Source organism: Equus asinus, chromosome 21 (assembly GCF_041296235.1).
Source record: "Equus asinus isolate D_3611 breed Donkey chromosome 21, EquAss-T2T_v2, whole genome shotgun sequence".
Lineage (NCBI taxonomy): Eukaryota > Metazoa > Chordata > Mammalia > Perissodactyla > Equidae > Equus > Equus asinus.
In genome coordinates, this window is record NC_091810.1 from 75914085 (window position 1) to 75933595 (window position 19511).

At 34.2% G+C, this 19511-nt stretch overlaps 1 protein-coding gene across 2 annotated transcripts in view; it reads left to right on the top strand.

The window, feature by feature from the left end:
- The window catches only part of TBC1D5 (TBC1 domain family member 5), a 564348-nt gene that overhangs the window by 202643 nt on the left and 342194 nt on the right, over window positions 1–19511 (top strand). For both annotated transcript variants that reach the window (XM_014842157.3, XM_014842161.3), the window contains exon 4: window positions 10827–10958. In XM_014842157.3, the coding sequence (XP_014697643.2) occupies window positions 10862–10958 (97 nt within the window). In that variant the 5' untranslated portion in view covers window positions 10827–10861. The remainder of the gene's footprint in view (window positions 1–10826; window positions 10959–19511) is intronic.

Sequence of the window (19511 nt, forward strand, 5' to 3'; positions counted from 1 at the left end):
ATAAACCAGATGTTACTCTAAGATAATTTCAAACTCTACTTTTATCATTGAAATATTTTTTTTGTAATATAGATAAGGATACTTAGAAATTCCAATGGTTAACTTTTTTCATGAACTTAATTAATTTGATTAATCACAATTATTGATTTCTGACATATTCTCATTGTTGGCCTGTGCATGATCCTTTTATTATTTATTTATGGATGGTTAACTATGTAAAGCTGGCATATTATATAACGATTAATAATGTTACTAGTTTCTCAGAGATTTCTCAGTCTAAACATTTACAATTGAAATGCAAGGGCTTATGACAGTTGTCACCCCCTGTACTAGTGTGTTTAAGAGCTTACTTTCTTGTTCTAGCCATCCTTTAAGCGGACGGTCTTGACTCACAGAGCACCAATCACAGGTTGAGTAAAATACACAGAAGATTTCTTGCTGTCTTTGGTCTTCCCTGGTTTCTGTGGGAAAAGCGAGGATTTCTAGCCAAAGGACAAGGTTGAAGATAACAGTTTCCCCCTCTGTTTACGGTACAGTGAGTGCAGATGGCGGAAGGTGAGGGGATGGTCTGAGAACCTATTGGTCCACAGGGAAGTTGGGCTCTCTTCTCCCGTCTTGTGTTTCTGAGCATCTGCTGAGCAGTAGCACCGACAGAGAAAGTGTTTGTTCAGCTGCCATAGGCTCTCCCAAGAGAAGGCCCTGGGTCTGGTGCTGACTCTCACCTAGAGGGACCCCTCCTTGCTTCTTTAAAGTAATTATTATTAGAAGATCTTAATTACCTAATTTCTAGTCTGTTTTATGGGATCTGTCTTCTCCAATATCTTTAATTTTAATCTCTTTAACATTTATTTTGTGCTAATATACATCCCTAACATGCACCTAGGAATTCTTGAAAAACTGATTCAAATTAATAACTAACTTGGATTTAATTAGGTTTCTTCTCATTCTACTTTATTGGACTCTTTCAAACTGTTATCAAGATTGCCATAATGAAAAAATGAGTACCTTCCAGATACAGGAGATAGAGTAGTGAATAAAATAGGCAAAGCCTTTGCATTCATAGAAGTTACAATATGGGGTGACGCATAGTAAACAAAATACACAGAAGTTTGTAATATGTTAGGTCGTGATAAACGTTGTAGGAAAAGTGAAGCTGGGTAATGAGATGAAGAGTCAAGGAGAGTGTATGCTCAGTGTGGTCGTGTGGTCATGAGTGACCTCACAAATAAGGCGACATTTGAGCCTGAGCTTGGAGGCAATGGATGAGAGAGCCATGTGGATATCTGAGAGAAGTGTTTTAGAACTGAGGAAAGTACAAAAGTTTCTGTGGCAAGAACTTGCTTAGCACGTTTGAGGAATTGTAAAGAGGCCATTAGGGCTAGAGGGCTTGAGTGGCAAGCGGGAGAGTCGTAGGATAAAAGATCAAGTAGTAGCTGGGGACAAGATTCAGTAGAATTCTTTGGAGATTTTTTATTTTATTCTGAGTAGGATGAGAAGCTGTTGGAGTGTTTTGAGCAGAGGTGGGACATGAGCTGAGTTACATTTTAAATGGATCACTCAGTCTGCTGTGAGCAGATGGCCAGGTTGGAAATGGGGAGACCTATTGGAGACAATTCAGTAGTCCATGCCAGAGTTGGCAGTGCCCTGGATCAGGGTGACTGTGGTACAGAATGGTCTGATTCTTGGTTTTATTTTAAAGGTAGAACCAACAAGATTTGCTAGTGGATTAGATAATGCTCCAGGAAAAGCTTTCTGTGCTCAGCTGAATTTAACCAAATATGTGAATGATATTAAGGGGCAGAGTGTTCCCCAGCAAAGGAAATGGGAATGTGCAAAGATTTAGGTCTGCTGTATTTTCATTTAAGAAATAGAAAGAAGTGTGGCCAGAGCATCCTGAGTGAGGGGGAGAGGGAGATCAGAGGGTTAGGCATGGGCCTGGATTTAGGGCCTCTTAAAAGAGTTTGGATTTGCTGCTAAGTATGTTGGGAAATGATTTACAATGGAAAAAAGTCGCATTGGATATTGTGTGGTAATAGATTGTAGGTGGTGGATATGTTAGGCTGATTTCAGCTGGCAGTAACAGAAAATCTCAGTTGGGTTATACAGTAAGTAAGGATTCTATTATTACATATAGCAAGAAGACTGAGGTAGGGTGAATCTGGGGTTGGTTAATCCATTGCAATTAAGAGTATACATCTTTGTAATTGTAAGAGAAAAAAACCTCTAGAAGCTCGTGGGTGACTTCCATTCACATCAGATGGCTCTTCTTAACCAATCTGGCACAAGAAATGGGACCATCATGATTGGCTTAGACCAATTATGACTCACACCTTGGGTACCTCTTTGGGAGCACATGGCCTGAACAAAATTTGGATTTTGTTGGAAAGGCAATCACCAGTGTTTACAACAGTAAGGAAGAATGGAAGCTGGGAGACCAATTAGGAGGGTATTGCAAGAGTTTAGGTGAGAGATGAAGGTTAGGACTAGGGTGTTAGGAGTGATCATGCTCCAGAGGGGAAGCAAAAACTTGAATAAAAAATTTTAACTTTTTACTGAGGTCTCCCATTACATAAGGGAGATTTCTCTATGAGAAGAATCTATACTAATGCTATTGACAGAAAGAGCAAACTTAGGTCTTCATGTCTAACTGCTAGAATTTATTGCTTACTATTGTGCAGACTTCTGTGGTATATCATGGTGAGGGAAATACTGCTGTAGAAGAGCAGGGAGAAATTACTTTTGGTGTTGGTCCACAAAGGAAAAGCTGAGCATTCATATTATGTATAGGATTTAGAAAAGTGAATAGGAAAGGCCTCATCAGAACAAAAAGAGGGGTGAATAAAACTGGAGGGAGGAGAGTGTGGATGGTTTTATGTAAGCTACTCTGGCTAGAGAGGATCGGGTCATGCTTCTTAGCTGGTGACCTTCCCTTAGTCATGTCACTTGGTATTGTAGTGATTGGTGTAATGGGAATCCATAACACTTGGGGATTTAATTTACAGTTTTGGTTATTTGATAGTGACTGCAAAGGTCCAGTGTGACTTATTCATAAATTATAATTATGCTCAGGCTTATATAAATTATGCCTACATCCAGGCATAGTGTAGGGGAAGAAGACATATCCTCTGACCCTCTGGGGTCCTTCTGGCTGAGCTGTGAATTAAATTCACATGAGACAGAATAACGGGAGAAAATCAAACAAAGCTTTATAACATGCAGACATGGGATAAACCCAGGAAACTGGGTAACTCGACAGAATGGTGGAGGCCCTCATCTTAAATGCTATCTTCAATTAAAGACAAAGGAGGCTATTGGTCGTAGTGTTTTGGGACATCAAGGGGAGAAGGGCAGTTTACATGGAGATGGTGATGTAAATGGGCCAGCTACAGACAATGTGACCTGAGAGACATGTTTTACATTATATTACAGTTATCTTATGGTATTAGCTCCTTCCTGGAACAGACCCTTCTATTTTTAATTCTTTTAGGAAGTTTGGGGGTTGAGGAAGAGGTCAAAATTTCTTTCAGAGTCTTTTGTTGTTAAAAATAATCAAGCCAAAGACACACATTTTGGGGTGGCCAATTCTGATCCTCCACAACAGCTTACTTGTTATTTTCTTTTTTTTTACTGGATATGCATTTTCTCTCAGATGGTGATTTGGGAGGGCACATATATGTTGTAACTATAAAGGGCCTATGGAATTTATAATGTTAGATTTTGAAAAAGTTCGCATGGGGGAAAAGCAAACTAGAATGCTTTGCATTCTAATTAACGTTACATTACAAACATAACAATAAAGAAAGCTAGTTATCCTATAAATCTTGGTTTAATTTTTCTTAGTGCGTTTATTAAGTCATTATTAAGTCTTTTGAGGTGGTTGTGCCACTAATAGCTGTGTGGCCTTGAGTGAGTTACTCAACTTCTCTGTGGTTTCCTCATTATAAAAGGTGTTAATAGTGTCTGCTGCATAGAGTTGTTATGAGGTTTAAATGAATTTATGTGTAAAAGTGCCCAAACAGTGCCTACTTTCTAAAAAGTGCTGTTTTTGCTATTGTCATTTTTATTATTATTTAATTAAAAGTGCTATCTTTAGTAAAGTTTCTTTGGGTTTCCTAGCCCTAAACTTAACTAATAGCCAGGGGATAAATGTCAGTTCCACATGGACTTTTTGAAGATTCTCCCCACAATTGGTCATATGCTTCTGAAAACACCTCAGGTCTCCCTGGGCTTGCACCAAAGAGAAGTTTTTTGTTTGTTTTTTGACAAAATGTTTGATTTAATGCTTATGTGAGGAGTGGCCATTTATTTTTTTTCTTATTCTTGGTATCATCATCAGTTTAGTATAATTGGCCGTTATTATTACTATTTTCTCTTTTCAAATATTGCTTATTCTCCTTCAACTCCTGGTTTTTATAGTTACCTTCATTTTATGAAAACCTGAGTGAATAGCTTAATAGCTATGTATATAAAATAGGGACAGTAACAATTGCAAGTATTTTTGTATAGCTGTATAATAACAAATGTTTTGGTTTCTAGGCTGACCTACTTTCCCCGTCTTTGTATCTGAGCGTCCATTCAAGAGAATTCTGAAACCATGAGGAGACACTGTGGAGAGCCTTCCGTTATGTCACTTTAACTCTTTCTGATGCTCAGTTTTCTCTTGGTTTATATGGTCACAACTGCCACTTTCTTTGACTTTGTAGCATTTGAATATTGAAAGGCTAAATATATTCTTATTTTGTAATATAAAATATTTAAGCCCACCTGGGGAACTTTCCTATATCCTACACATTTCTAATTATGTATATTGTTTATGAATCTAGTATTTTTATAGTGGATTGTTTACCCTGTCTTGTTCTGATAGCCTGGAAATTATGAAGATTAAATCTGTTTTAAATTTCTTTTGATCATTGTTCTCAGTATGTAGACCCTTATTGTAGTCCTATACCTATTCAATAGACAACACTTGAATAGTGTAATTGTGTGGTTGGTAAAAATGAATTAGGGTTTCAGGATTTTACCAAGGGGTGATATTTAATATTGAGTGACGTGTATTAAGACAAATGCTTTTATATATAATTTATTTGGCATTGTAGATGCATTTATCTTGTGAGAAACAGACCCCCTGTTGTCAGATAAAGTATTCTGGAAAGGTTTGGAGTAAATAAATAATAAAACTACTTTGATACACAATCTAACCAATATTAAATATTAAGACTTTCAGATGATAGATTTTAATACTTAATTAACTTAAAGTCCAATATAACCCCCTTGCATTAAAGATGGAGAGAATTTAAAAATGAAACTTTATTCTTTCTCTTTCTTTGTTTTCTTTCTTTCTCTCACTCTTTCTTTTTCTTTCTTCCTCCTTTCCTACCTCCTTCTCTCTCTTATAATTAAGACTTTAAAACATCATTATTCCCAACCATCGGATTTACCTCTGGCTACCAACATTGCTAAATGAAAAATTTTTTGCCAATTCTACAGATAATATTCAATTACTTTCTCTCAATTATGAAAATAAAGTTTCTTGCTTTTATAGCTAAGATGTCATATTTTAGGTTATATACCCATCATGGTAAATGCGTGCTACCTATAAAAGATTCTTATTCATGCTATATCTTCTCCTCCTTTTTTAATTGTGCTCTGGAAATAGTTCATTTAAGCTCTTTGTTATGCTTTTCTTATAGGAGATATCTTTATGTAACGTAATATTACTCTGTCATTTCACTGTTTGACTTTTAAGTTTACCATCAGTCAAGAATTTAAATGAATGAAGTATGCTTATGTGAGCTTTTCTGAATATGGATGTCTTTAGAAGACACAATTGAGAATGCTAATTCTATGCCTATGTGATAGAAACAGTGAAAGAATGAATACAAGCTGAAATACATAGAACTTCAGATTCAGAGGGGAATACATTACTTTTTTTAGGTTTTGTTTGTATAATGCCATTTTGAAAGAGAAAATTGTATTCAACTAACCTGTTGTTTTTGTCTGTATGATCATAATTATTTAAAATTTTCCCTTAGAGACTGATTGTATAACTTCAGTCTATGTGGGAAATTATATTGTTTTGAGATTTTATTTAATATACTTTAAAGCTGTCTTTTAAGCTTTAGTGCTAAACTCTTACCCTTTCATTAAATATTAACTATTTTCACAAGACTTCCCTTCTTTCAGACAGATCACTTTTATCTTAATACTGCAAGAACCAGATTTGTGAAGCTAATACAGCTGTCCTTAAGATTAGTCTTGGATTTTAAATGGCAATTTCAGACTAATATGTCACGTCCTATGACGAAGATAGCAGTAAAACTATACTGCACAACCAATTCTGAGTTTTGTGAATTTTGAGTTCACATGAAGCAGGAAATTTAACTGTTATTTATAGTAGGTGTAGCAGAAGAGGGATATCTCCTTTCTCAGGTCTTGGAAGGTATACTGCTGTGCTTTTTGAACTTGAAAAATTAGATTGCCTTTGCATATTTAAAAAAATTCCTTGGATATCATTTTTGTAAGTCAAGGAAATTGTAGAGACAGCTTGGCATTATTTTTAGGAAAACTGAAATCCATCAATTATGAATTAGGTCATTTACTAAGATACATATTTGTGGTCATTATTTATTTTTCTCTTCATATGTCTAGCTTCTATGTAGAGAAGATTAAGTATATCAAGTATAGAAGTCTGAATTTGTAATACAGATATAAGATGTAATGTGAGTTTCAAAATGTTTATGCCGTTTTGACTTCTATAGTGATTATCTTAAAATTTTCAAACCAAAAAATTCCCATCATTCTTTATTTGAATTTTAATAAAATATTTTCTTATAGTCAGATATTTATAGGTAAAAACTTATTCATAATAGTGATTAAAATAAAGATAGACACATTTATTTAAAAACCTTTGATAGTCTGCTTTGTGGTAGTCAGATATTTTCACTTGTTGGTATAGACAAATCACAAATTAGAAAGTTCTTAAGAATATTACTTCTCATTTAAAAGCAACATTATATTGTGATTTTATAAGGTAACCACAATAGAAGTAACCAACACAGTTCAGTAGTTTTTAATTCTAGAACGTAAGATAGCTCTTTGTATTTAAAACAACAAACAAAAAACAAAGCAGCACCTGCTTAATGTTTCTTTTGAACTAGATTATGATTTAAATACATTAATTATTAAAGAAAAGTAAGAACATTATCCCAACTTTTTTCTTCAACAGATTTGTTGAAAATAATTATTACTATTTAGCAGGTTTGCTTTATTTGATTATTAAAAGCATTTCTGTGAGTCAGTTTCAATTTATAGGCATAATAAATTAGAATACAGTGGAGGTCTGATTATATAGAGTGGTTACAGACTGGTGTATTTGGTAAATTTTGTATTCTGGTTATTAGGTATTACCATAGATTTGCTAATTTCCAAAGAATTATTATTAAAGCTAAAATCAGTGAATGACTTCTTGAAACTAACTGTCTCTAAGGAGTCGAAAAGACCTTAAGTATCTTTGAGCATCTTGAATGAATTTAGGAACATCATCATGTTGTATTTTATTTTAGCTATAGGAAGAGTTTTTTTTAATGTTTCTTTGTATAATACACTTTGATGTCAGTTTGCTTGTCGCTTGTTGTTTTTCATAAAGTTTAAAATAATATCCCCTTATTTGTGTATTTTAGGTATATGAAGTCTATAACAGTGGAAGTATACTATACAAATAAGAAATTAAGATAATGATGTGAAAACATGGTATGGGATATTAAAGAAATTTTCCAGAAATCTGGCAGTTAACTTGGAATCTCCATTTTCAAATGTTTACTCTCGTATTTTTAGGAGTATAACAAAGTGTGTATAGAGAACATGAATCTTACATTAAAATTGTTGTCCATGGGCCAAATACAGTTTTGGAATGCATTTAATCTGTTCCACAGGGTTTTTTTTTTTTTTTTAATTATTTGCCAAAACTTACGAGTAAGAAGATTTCACATAAAATTCTGGATCTCTAGCTTGTCTTGAAAAAGTTGAAGCAGAGTAAAGGATGTTCCAGTTATTCACAGACCCTTTCCTCTTATACCTCCTTCTTTTATGCCTTGTCTGTTTGTCTCATTGACTTATTGATAGCCAAATGTCGTACAGAAGTAAGAATGTGAGCTGTGGAGCCAGACAGGATGGGTTCAAATTCTGGCTTCAACACTTACTAATTGTGTGACTGAAGACAAATTATTTAATCTCTCTATATCTTAGTTTTCTTTTGGTAAAGTGAAAATCATGATGAAGACACATCGTAGGGTTGTTGGGAGGATGAAATGATGATTATACATGAAACATTTAAAGTGGCTTTGTCATGTATTCATTGGGCAATAGATGTTAACTATAATTAATAATGCTTTTTGCCTGACCCCCATTAGGCGTTTGAGTTTGGTGATTCTTACTTCTCCATAGTAGAGAACTTTATTTCTTAATTTGTCCGTTCATTTGGTCAGCAGAATTTATCGGATTCTGTTTTATAATGTAACTGATTCTTTATGTTTTTCTATCCTCTATTGGATTCTATTCCTCAGAGTTCCTTCTCTATAGTAAGTGCTCAGTATGTGTTGATTGATTTGTGTATACAGAAAGCAAATACTGACAACTGTCTAGATTTATGGATTCAGGATTTATAGCTTTAGATTTGTTACTGTATATTGGCAATGAAAGTTTTCTGCTTTCTCTAGTGTTGGTTTTGCCTAACCTTCTGCTTCTTTTTGTTTTAGCCACAATCTGAGGGAGAAAGGATTTGTTAACATTGACAGTGAGTGTGGGTGGGCAAGATTTGGAGGGTTATGATAAAAATCAGAAAATGTACAGGACTGTTTTACAAAGTGAGAATTTAGAGAGAAAGTGAACAAGATAGAGGAGCATTTTATTTTGGGAAAATGTTGGTCAAGAATTTGTGTGGGGGCCGACCCGGTGGCGCAGCAGTTAAGTGCACATGTTCTGCTTAGGTGGCCTGGAGTTGGTGGGTTCGGATCCCAGATGGGGACATGGCACCACTTGGCAGGCCATACTGTGGTCGGCATCCCACATATAAAGTAGAGGAAGATGGGCACGGATGTTAGCTCAGGGCCAGTCTTCCTCAGCAAAAAGAAGAGGATTGGCAGCAGATGTTAGCTCAGGGCTAGTCTTACTCAAAAAAAAAAGAAAAAAAAGAATTCGTGTGTTCATGGGCTTCCCTGGAGACTTTCCTCCACAAGTGGAGGCCACATCCTATAAAATTACATATTTATTTTGGTTGGACTTTCTTTTGCAGCTTAACATTCTGCATTTCCTCTTCCTTTCATGTCCTCCCTGATCTTGAAATTTAAACGATTATGTTACTTACATTATTTTGGATGAAAATTAGTGACCCTGGTTTATTTTTTGGAATATTTTGATTTGGGAAGGTCGTTTGTACCTTATAGATATAGAAAATTTGTAAGTAGTTAGTGTATTTTGGAAGTTAAAAAATAATTTAATTTTTAAAAACCTTTGTTTAAATTGGAATTATTTATAGAAATGAGAATTGAGAAGGAAAACCTTCAAATTGATAAAAAAGAAACATAGGTAGTTATTTACACAAACTCACCTCTGTAACCATAATACCAGAGACAGAAATTAAAAAGGAGATATAGATATATTTCTTAAAGTTTCTTGTCACAAAAATGCCATATAATTAATTTGAAGACAGACAGACTCTGAGAAAAATATATGTATCATATGACAAAGGTTTAATATCCTTAATATTTAAAATATGCTTACAAATCATGAAGACAATCATAGCAATAAACTCCTTCCTCAAAAGACAATAAGCAAATATCAGAGAAAACATATGAAGTCTTCAGTAATCTCACTTATCAAGCAAATGCATTATAAAATTTGACTATCATGCTAGTCTGAAAAAAAAAGGAATTACCTATTCCCATTGTTAATTAGAGTCCAAGGGAAATGAACTGTTTTATTATGTACAAATCTTTCTAGAGTGTAATTTGCCGAAACTTATCACAAAATCTTATTTTTTTTAATATGTATGTTTTGGTTCAGCGGTTACACTTAGAAGAATGTATCCTAAGGAAATAATCATGGATGTGACATGGACGTTATAAAAGATGTTCAGTTTGAGGCTTTTTATAGTGTTGAACAACTGAAAGCATCCTAATTGTTTACTAATAAGGAATTTGATTACATAAATTATTATAGCTGTATAATGGAATACTAGGGATCCATTAGAAGTGATAATATAGACTTTTGTTATGGGAAGGAAGATGTGATAATTTATATAATCAGTATGTTTAGCATGATGGATCACATTAAAAATATATGTATTTTAAATGCCCAGAACAAAGATAGGAACGATTGTATAATAAACGGAAATGTTAACCGTGGTGTTTTTAGCTAATAACAATTATGAATAACTTTTAGTTTGCTGTATATTTTATATTTTGAAAGTTTGTGTTCTAAATGTATATTGTTTTAGTAGTAAAACAAAAGGATGTTGTAAATGTGACCATAATTTAACTTACAATTCAATTTTTTCTGCGGAAGTTTGTTGAAAATAAATGTGATTAAACAGTGAGGTAAAGCTTACCAATGAAGTTCAGATTTGGGGAGAAATTGTTGAAATGGAAATTTTGTACCATTTTTTCACTTCTTTGCATATGCCCGCCAATCTGTAGTAACAGTCCTTGGAGCCTGTGGAAAAGTTGTTAATGTCCGTAATGCTCATTTAATCATTTCAGTCTTATATTTATTCCCAGTCATATCAGAAAGAAAAATTATTTACCATTTTCTCTGTATTTTTCATCTTCTAGGTAGTCACTTTTGGTGTCATTGTCCAGTTCTCACAATGTATCATTCCTTATCTGAAACGAGACATCCTCTGCAGCCAGAAGAACAAGAAGTGGGCATTGACCCCTTATCTATTTACTCAAACAAGACTGGAGGTGAGTTTTGTGTGTGGATACATTCTGCAGTTACTGGGAAACGTAACAGAGGGTCTTCAGTTAGCCCTGCCTACCTTATGTGTGTAATTCTGTAGATGAAGCTGAGCAGGGCAACTTGAAGAACATTTCCCTGAGTAGGTATAGAGCACTCTGACACCAAAGAATACCACAACACGTCAACTTTCAGTTGTAGACTGAAGGCTTAGCCAAATGTTTCATGTACTGTCATTCTTTTTAAAAAAATCATGAACTTAAACAATTACTCCACCATGAGGATGCTGAATTGCAAATGGTCTTTGTCAAAATCAAACATCTTTTAAAGGAGTCTAAGCTTTTGGTGTTGATTTTGCAGGGATTTTTTTTTTCCCTCAGAGGAGATTATTCTAGAATAAAGGGCTTGTTTGATTCTCTATCGTTTTTTTTTCTTCAAATAATTGAAATGTGTTGTAGTTTTAAAGAACTATGCACTGAAATTTTTTTAAAAAACGGACTGTTAGAAAGGTCAAATGTATTCAGGGTCTACCATATAAAAATTTATCAAATGTGTATCTGGCAGAACTCTATTATTTTCTCAGTATTAGTAATAATATAGTATCTGAGAAGGAAACAGTGAGTTTGTGAGAATTCTTAAAGCTTTATCCTTATTTTTTACTTATTCACTAAATGTTTAAAAAAGTTGATTCACTGACTCAGGTAACTGCTTGTAATATTTCACTCATGAAATATATATATCAGGATTGTGAGATCTATTTTAAAATATCATAATTAGTCCAAGTAATTCATATGTGTTTTGTATACTTCAAATACAATTTTTTTTCTATATTGATATAAAGGTCTGCCATTAACTCATGTTTTGGGAATTTAAAAAAATAATTGATTGCTTAAAGTGACTATTTCTTTAGTACACAAGCTCTTGACTTTATGGAGTGTGTTTCTGTTTTTTTTGTGCACCTTTAAGATTTTCTACATCATACAAAAGCCATTGTTGTTTTTAATGAAAATAGTGTAATTTGCCTTGCAACTTATTTTTGTGATTTTATTTTTACATTTGCTTTTATCTAAGAGCTCTCAAAAAAACTGCTTAAGGTTTGCAAATATAAAAAAATTATTAGTGTCACATTTCAGTTTCAGCATTTTAAAAATTTAAGTGGTAAGAATGATACTACCTTTCCTAGTGATGTTTTTCTTACATGTAACACCTAAAGAAGCACTCATAATTAAAAATGTCAAATTATTTTGCCAACACTTCTATAAGTGGGTATTTTAAAAATGAATATGTTTTTGTGTTATAAGTATATAAAAGTTTCACCAAAATTTTCTGGTATATATGCTTATTTTAGAGCATTGGGTTTTTTTTTTTTTTAAGTGCATATTTTTCTCTGGTCAGACGTTCATTAAATATTGAGGTTCTTTTTTTTATAACCAGTTAAAAAACATTTTAAATTAATTTTATCTTTTATTGTTTGCAGGAATAAGTAGTTACCTTTACTGAAAGAATTTTCGTTTATATCCTAGCTAACATTTCTATGACATACAAAGTTATTAGGACTGAATTGATGTTTAAAAGTGCCATTAATTCATTTACCCCAAATGTTCATTAACAATGTAAATGTATGCTGATGTTCTATGAGACAAGGAAGTGACTAATGACTCCTCCAACTAACAACACTTAAAATGAATAGAAACTTTAGATAGCTAATCTTGAAGTAATCAAGACCCTCATTCAGTTTGGCATCTCTGTATGCTCTAAAACAGCTGTCAACTGTTAAAAATATATACAAAACACACATATGCACACGCACATGCAGAAAGAAAGATATGTAAATATCTAGTTCTTCAAAGCCATAAAGGTTACTAACCGTAGTGGGTTTTGTGCATTGTATATGTAAATATTTTATATAAAGCATCTATTTCATCTTCTTAGACTTCCTTTTTGCAGAAAAACATGTGTTGCATTTTAATGGGTTGTCATATTTCCTTGAAGAATCATCACCTTTCTAGTATGTTTGTTTATTTTAATATGTGTCTTTCATGGAGTTCTCCATGTATTTGAAGCCTTTTACACATTTTTCCCAGAAGGCAATTTGTGGCAACTGGGTGACTCATTTTGTAAGTAGTCAAACGCTGGACTTAATCACTGATTTCCCTGTGTTGAAGTCATGTTTTTTGTTTTTTAATTCCTGTTATAGATTCCATAGGTAGAAGAGTCTTTGATTTCTCAAGTCTGAATTTTAACATTTGTAAAGAAACAGTATATTATCGAGTTAAATGATTCTGAGTATTCTGGAAGGGATTAGCAAAAATAGCCACATAATAGGAATGATGGAGAGAAGACCGTATATCACTGGTTTATTTTCATGTGTGGTTGAGGAAAGTGGATGAGAGCAGAAAAAAGAATTGTTTGGATATATACATGTAAAATCTTGGGGCGTATTTTCCATGTCATTAAACTTTGCTTAAATTTCTTTTTCCAATAGAGAACAGTATAGAAAGTATGACATTTTCTCTGCACTCTATTAAATTTGGTCTCAAATAAATAAATTGCCACCTTAAATTCCAAGATCTTTGATTAAAGGGTATTGATAATAATTGACAAGTTACCTATAATTCAATTGAAACCATAGAAAAAAGCAAAAATGGTTGTTCAGCTATTCATGATTATTCGTTCCTAGCATATAACTTTTAATGATCAGTTAAATGAAAAAGTAGTCATTTTATTTTAAACTGAAAACAATATCATCAAGATTTAGGGAAACTTTTAGCCTATTAATAAAATGATATTCTTGAAATGACTAGTTGTTTTCACAAGCTTGTAAGAGATCTGGATGTTGCTCATGATGAAAGAACATTTTCCTCTATTAGTTTCTTTTGAGAATAGCATTTTAATACATATTGCCAGAGTTTTTAGCTTCAATTTTATATGCCTTCTTACTTACAGCTTTTATAATAAGTGTTCAGATAATTACTTAATGTAATACCTTTTTATATAATATCTGTTTCAAAGCTTTCTTTCTATCTTCATGTATAAAATATTTAGCAACCTACTTGAAAAAAAATCCAAGACATTCAGAATATCCTACCTACTCCATTTTTGCCTCTTGTAATTTTATTTTTCTTCCAATCTCCCTTTCTTTCTGTTATAATATCAGAGTTTTAGAACTAGAAGAGAGTGCCTGGCTTTATTGATGAATAAATTGGTAATAATTGAAATAGTTCACAGACATTGATGTAATAAAATGATGCTGTTGTAGAGGAGGAAGACATTTCCTCTACCTGCTCTGTTTCCTTCTGGCCAGACATCAAATTAAATTCACATGAGACAGAATAACAGGAGAAAATTAAACAAAGCTTTATAGCATCTATACATGGGAGGGGCTCAGTCAAACTGAGCAACTCACCAAAATGGCTGAAGCCACCACCTTAAATGTCATCTTCAGCTAAAGACAAAGGAGTACGTTTGGGGTGGGGGGAGTCAGTTTTGGGAGATTACTGGAAAAGCACAGTAAACAGGGGTAAAGTTGTAGTCCTTGCCTTCTGCATTGATAAGAGTTTCTAGAGATAAGGTCATCCCCCCTTCTTCCTGGTACAGAGAGGGAGACACATTTACTGTTGGAGATTTCCTTTACAAATGTAAATGTCTCTTAACAAAGGGTAAGTAAATTCTACTTTTCAGAGTTTCTTTCCTGTCTGCAGTTTTTAAAAGTAACCAGCCCAAAATAATCCTCATGCCAAAGAGACGTATCTTGGGGTGGCCAATTCCAGTCCCCTACACTGTCCTATTATGATCTTTAATATTGTTTTCCATATAGTAAAAGCAGATTTAGATTTGAATAAAAGATGAATTTGTTCTGCTGAAGATATCTGGCCAAAGTATAGGATGCTGTCTGAGCCATCTTACTTTAAACCTTGCCCTTGGTCTAAGTAGCTGGAGTCACTTTAGGGAGGGGAAGAAAATCTTCCTTTCCTGGCTTACAGCTCTTCAGTGGTTTTCTATTGCAATAGTAATGAAATTTAAACTCTTTATCATGATATTCATGTCTGTCTTGGGTATCTGGTCTTGTTCGGATGTTCTAAGCCAGTTCTAAACTTTGGGCCTTCCCACATGCCATTTTTCCCTAACATTATTTTTTTTCCCTTCATAGCACTCATCCTTTAATGTAATCCTCCGTTAATTTGTTTCATTGTTTATTGTTTGTCTCCTTGTGTAAAGTGTGAGATTTATGAGGGTAGGGACCATTTGTATAGCTAGTGCCTGGCATATGGACACCATTGAATAAATAACAGATGAATGAACTCTGTTTACCAGTTTGAGCTTGTCTCAAATTGCTTAATGTGTCTTTCCTCCATCTACCTTTTTCCTTCCTGTCCTAAGTTGTTATATATGAAATCTGTTTTATTTGTCCCTCATTATTCTAGTACTTGATTTTTTCTTCTTTTAAGGCTTGAAAAGTCAGTATACTCTCCTCTCCTCCATTGGTCTCTTTGACCTCTCCTTCTTTGAAATCTCTCTTAAAATTCACTTCTTTCTTTTTTTCTTTCATTATCACTATATCAAAATTTCCATAAAGACCAAGTGGAGAGAGTTTCCTGGCAAATAAATGTCAAGATATGATATCCTTATTAACCCACAGCAAAAATCACTTAGGAAGGGAAAGCTAAGGAAATAAATGATTACTTGTCCAAAAAGTTTGTGGCCATAATTTGGGAGCCTAGACTAAAGTATACCTATATTTATTATACACATTTTATATATATAGCTTTTAGTGGAAATTCTGTGATGACATTCTTAATTCCTGGTTTCTAAAACGTATTAATGTGATTTATTACAAATATTGCATATGAAACACTATGGACTCAAGAACCTATAGTGGTATAGGCTTTTCTTAGGTTTACAACACTTCTAAATTTATCGTCATTCAGTAAATATTTGAGTGCCTTCTATGTACCAGGCACATAGGGTTGGAAATAAAACATTAAAAAAGATAAATGTAGTCCTGAATGCCATGTTGTTATGGTTAATAGCCAGGATTTTGGAAACCATTCAAAGTAAATGGCCAGTTAAGACAGAGAATGATAAGAGCTTTCCTAAAGAAATTAACAGTATGCTCAGGTAGTGCATTGGCGAGTAATCTAACTTAAATTTGTGGTTGTGGTGGGTCAGGGAAGGTGTGATGTCTGTTTAAGCCACAACCTGAAGGGTGAGCAGCTGTTAGCCAGATGACTGAATAAAGAGTGTGTGCTATGAGCTTGCCCTCTGCTGAACATAAAGAATTCCACTGTGGTTGGAGGCTAGAGTTCAAAAGAGGAATGGCCACAAATGAGAATGAAAACCAGGACCATGAAGTTACTTTACACTGAGCACAATGAATAGTCCCATGAAGGAACGTTGTGGCCAGAATTGCATTTTAGAAGGACTATTCTGGCTACGGCAGGGTAAATAAACTACAGTGATAGGGTAAGACTGGAACAGAACAGTTTGTTAAGAAGCCATTGCCATATTCTAGGTGAGAAATCATAGTGGCCTATACTGGGAAATAACAATGGAAATGGGGAGAAGTGAAAACATTTGAGAGATATTTAGTAGGTAGAATTGACAGTACTTGATATTTGGATGTGGGGAAGTGATAGGGGAGAGAAATTTGAAGTGACATCTGGTTTTCTGAGTTGACCAGTTAAGTCTGTGATAATGCCTGTATTGAGCTAGGGTACTCTAGAGGAGGAGCTTTATGTGGTACAGGTGGGATGGAGGGTGGCAGAGAAGATTGTAGGTTGAGTTTCAGATGTGAGTTAGAAGTGCCTTATGACATTCAAATGAAGACACCTTGAAGATTTTGATGTATGGGTCTGAAACTTAGTGTGTGGGATTGGGCTGGAGATAAAGATGTGTTAAGTATGGTAACAAAAACAACGTGAATGGTTGTGATCACCCAATGACAGCACCTAGTGTGAGAAGAGGACCTAGGACCAGTCTTAAGAGAAGCCAATTTAAAGACCTTGCAGCAGAAGAGGATCTTGCAAAGGAGACTAAGAAAGAGTGGCTGGAGAAGTGGAAGGAAAACCAGAATAGTATGAAGTCAAAGAAGCCAAGATGTTAAGGAAGGAGTGAGCAGAACTACCAAAGTTTAGCTAAAGGTTTAAGAAAATAGAAGCCGTCACTGGACAGAGTCATTGTGACCATGACATGAACAGTGCTTTTTGTAATCTCAAGAATCCACAGTTTTGAGTACTCTGTATATTTCAAATAAATTAATCATGTGCTCTAAACTAATGGCATGATAAATAAAGGGAAAAGTTATGGTTGTACTTGAAAGAGTTAAAATCAATAGAAGAGGAGTCTTGGGATCTTGAAAATTTGGAGGAAATGCAGTCTGGAGCCAAGATGGAAGGATTTGTAGACAGACGGTCTTTATTTTCATTGTAATAACAGGAGGGAAAGAGAACAGGTGTTTAGGTACAATAAGTTCATTAGTTGCATGGTAGAGAGTTCAATGAACTATCACTGATTTTTAATCTCTTTTTTGATGTTAGGGTGAGATAATTTGCTAAAAGTGAGTGATGAGACTAAGCATTTGAAGATTTGTGGAGTGACAAAGGTTAGATTGAGTTGATAAAGAATATATAACCTTGGGGGCCAAGTTGACATTAGACATCATAATTTATAGGTGATACAGGCTTCATAATTTATAGGTGATACAAGCCTGTAGATTTGTGTAATTATGTCCAGCAGAATTCAGCACCTAGGATTTAAGAACAAAGAAAAGTAGGCAGGGGTTTTGTCAGAGGAGTGTGACAGGTAGACGGTAGGCAAGGAAGTTGATGGTGGAAGAATTCATTGATAGTTTGAGAATAGAAAGTAAGTTTGCTATCCTGGAAGGGAGTTCCAAGTGGGTAGAGGAGAATGTTTTAGAAGGGATGGAGTCTTGGGAGATGAAGTATAGAGTAGTCTGGTGATGGGAGTCATGAAAGGAATATGGGAACAGTATGTAAGTGTTTGATAAATATATTAATTCAATGGAACATTGTTTAGCCAGTAAACCAGCTCGATACCTTCATTAGTTCTTTGTAATAGTTTGTATTTATGTTGATTTGGATTGAAGTCTTTTTTTTTTTAAACTTTAGAGACTTTATTCTTTTTAGAGCAGTTTTAGGTTCACAGCAAGATTAAGAGGAAAGTACAAATTTCCCATATGCTCTCTGCCCCCATACATGCATATCCTCCTCCATTATCAACATCTCACACCAGAGTGGTACATTTGTTATAGTTGATGAACCTACATCGACATATCGTAATTACCCAAAGTTTATAGTTGACGTTAGGGTTCACTCTTGGTGTCGTACTTTCTGTGAGTTTGGACAAATGTATAATGGCACATATCCATCATTATAGTATCATACGGAGTATTTTCACAAAATCCTCTGTGTTCTGCCTCTTCTGCCCCCTGCTTGCCCCTCAACCCATGACAACCACTGATCTTTTTAGTGTCTGCATAGTTTTGCAAGAAGTATCTTTTTAATCAGAAATTCTCCCTAGATATTAAGGGAAAAGACAGTTTATATAGATGATAGATGAAAAAAGTATAAGTAAGGCTATAAAGTCATCAAAGGAAACAGTAGCTTTGTTGAAGATAAAGATTGTGAAATAAATAGGAGAGTGACTTTGGAGTTCTTAAATGCTGGTAATAAGGATTAAAAAAAATGGATGGTTTTAAAAATGTCTCCTTCAAAACACGTTTCATTAAGTAGTATAACAATAGGTAGAAGTGAAATCAGAGAGCAATGGACATGCCATGCCCAGTTCCTGTAAATTAAACTGTCCAAAAGAAAGTTGGAAATGAGAGAGTTTAGTTTGAAAGGCCATAAGTTAGAGATCTGAGAGTCACCTTCTAGAGATGTCAGTTCAAAGTATGAGACTGATAAGAAATCCAAAGGAAGAGAAAGGAAAGAGCTGAGGATTGATTTGTAGGAATTCTCCATGATTAGAAATTGGATAGAGGGAGCAGAGCAGTATTTTAAAAATATTGAAAGAGTAGTCAAAGTAGGGGAAGATAGAGGAGTGCCAACATGATAGAAACTACAGATATTTTTCTTCTAGAAGGTCCAAGTGCTCAGTGCTTCAAGGATTGCATAGGGTAAAGAGCATAAGAGGAGAAAATATGTGATTCAATATTAGAAGAGTATTGATGATCTGTAATTAGTGGTTAAGCCATTTTTAAAATACCACTAATTCACTTGCGTGGATGGAAGTGAACTCAAAATCTGATTCAGAATTAACATAAAAAGATAGTGATTAAATATCAATGATAAACATTTAAATGGTGAAGAAGGTTCAACTTACACTTTAATATTAGATTTGGATGATTGTATGTGAGTTTTGTGTATTCATGTTCTCACAGTGAATTGAGATTTAGCAAGTTAGACTTTTTTTTTCAGGGAAGATTAGCCCTGAGCTAACATCCACTGCCAGTCTTCCTCTCTTTTTTGCTGAGGAAGATTGGCCCTGAGCTAACATATGTGCCCATCTTCCTCTACGTTATATGTGAGATGCCTGCCACA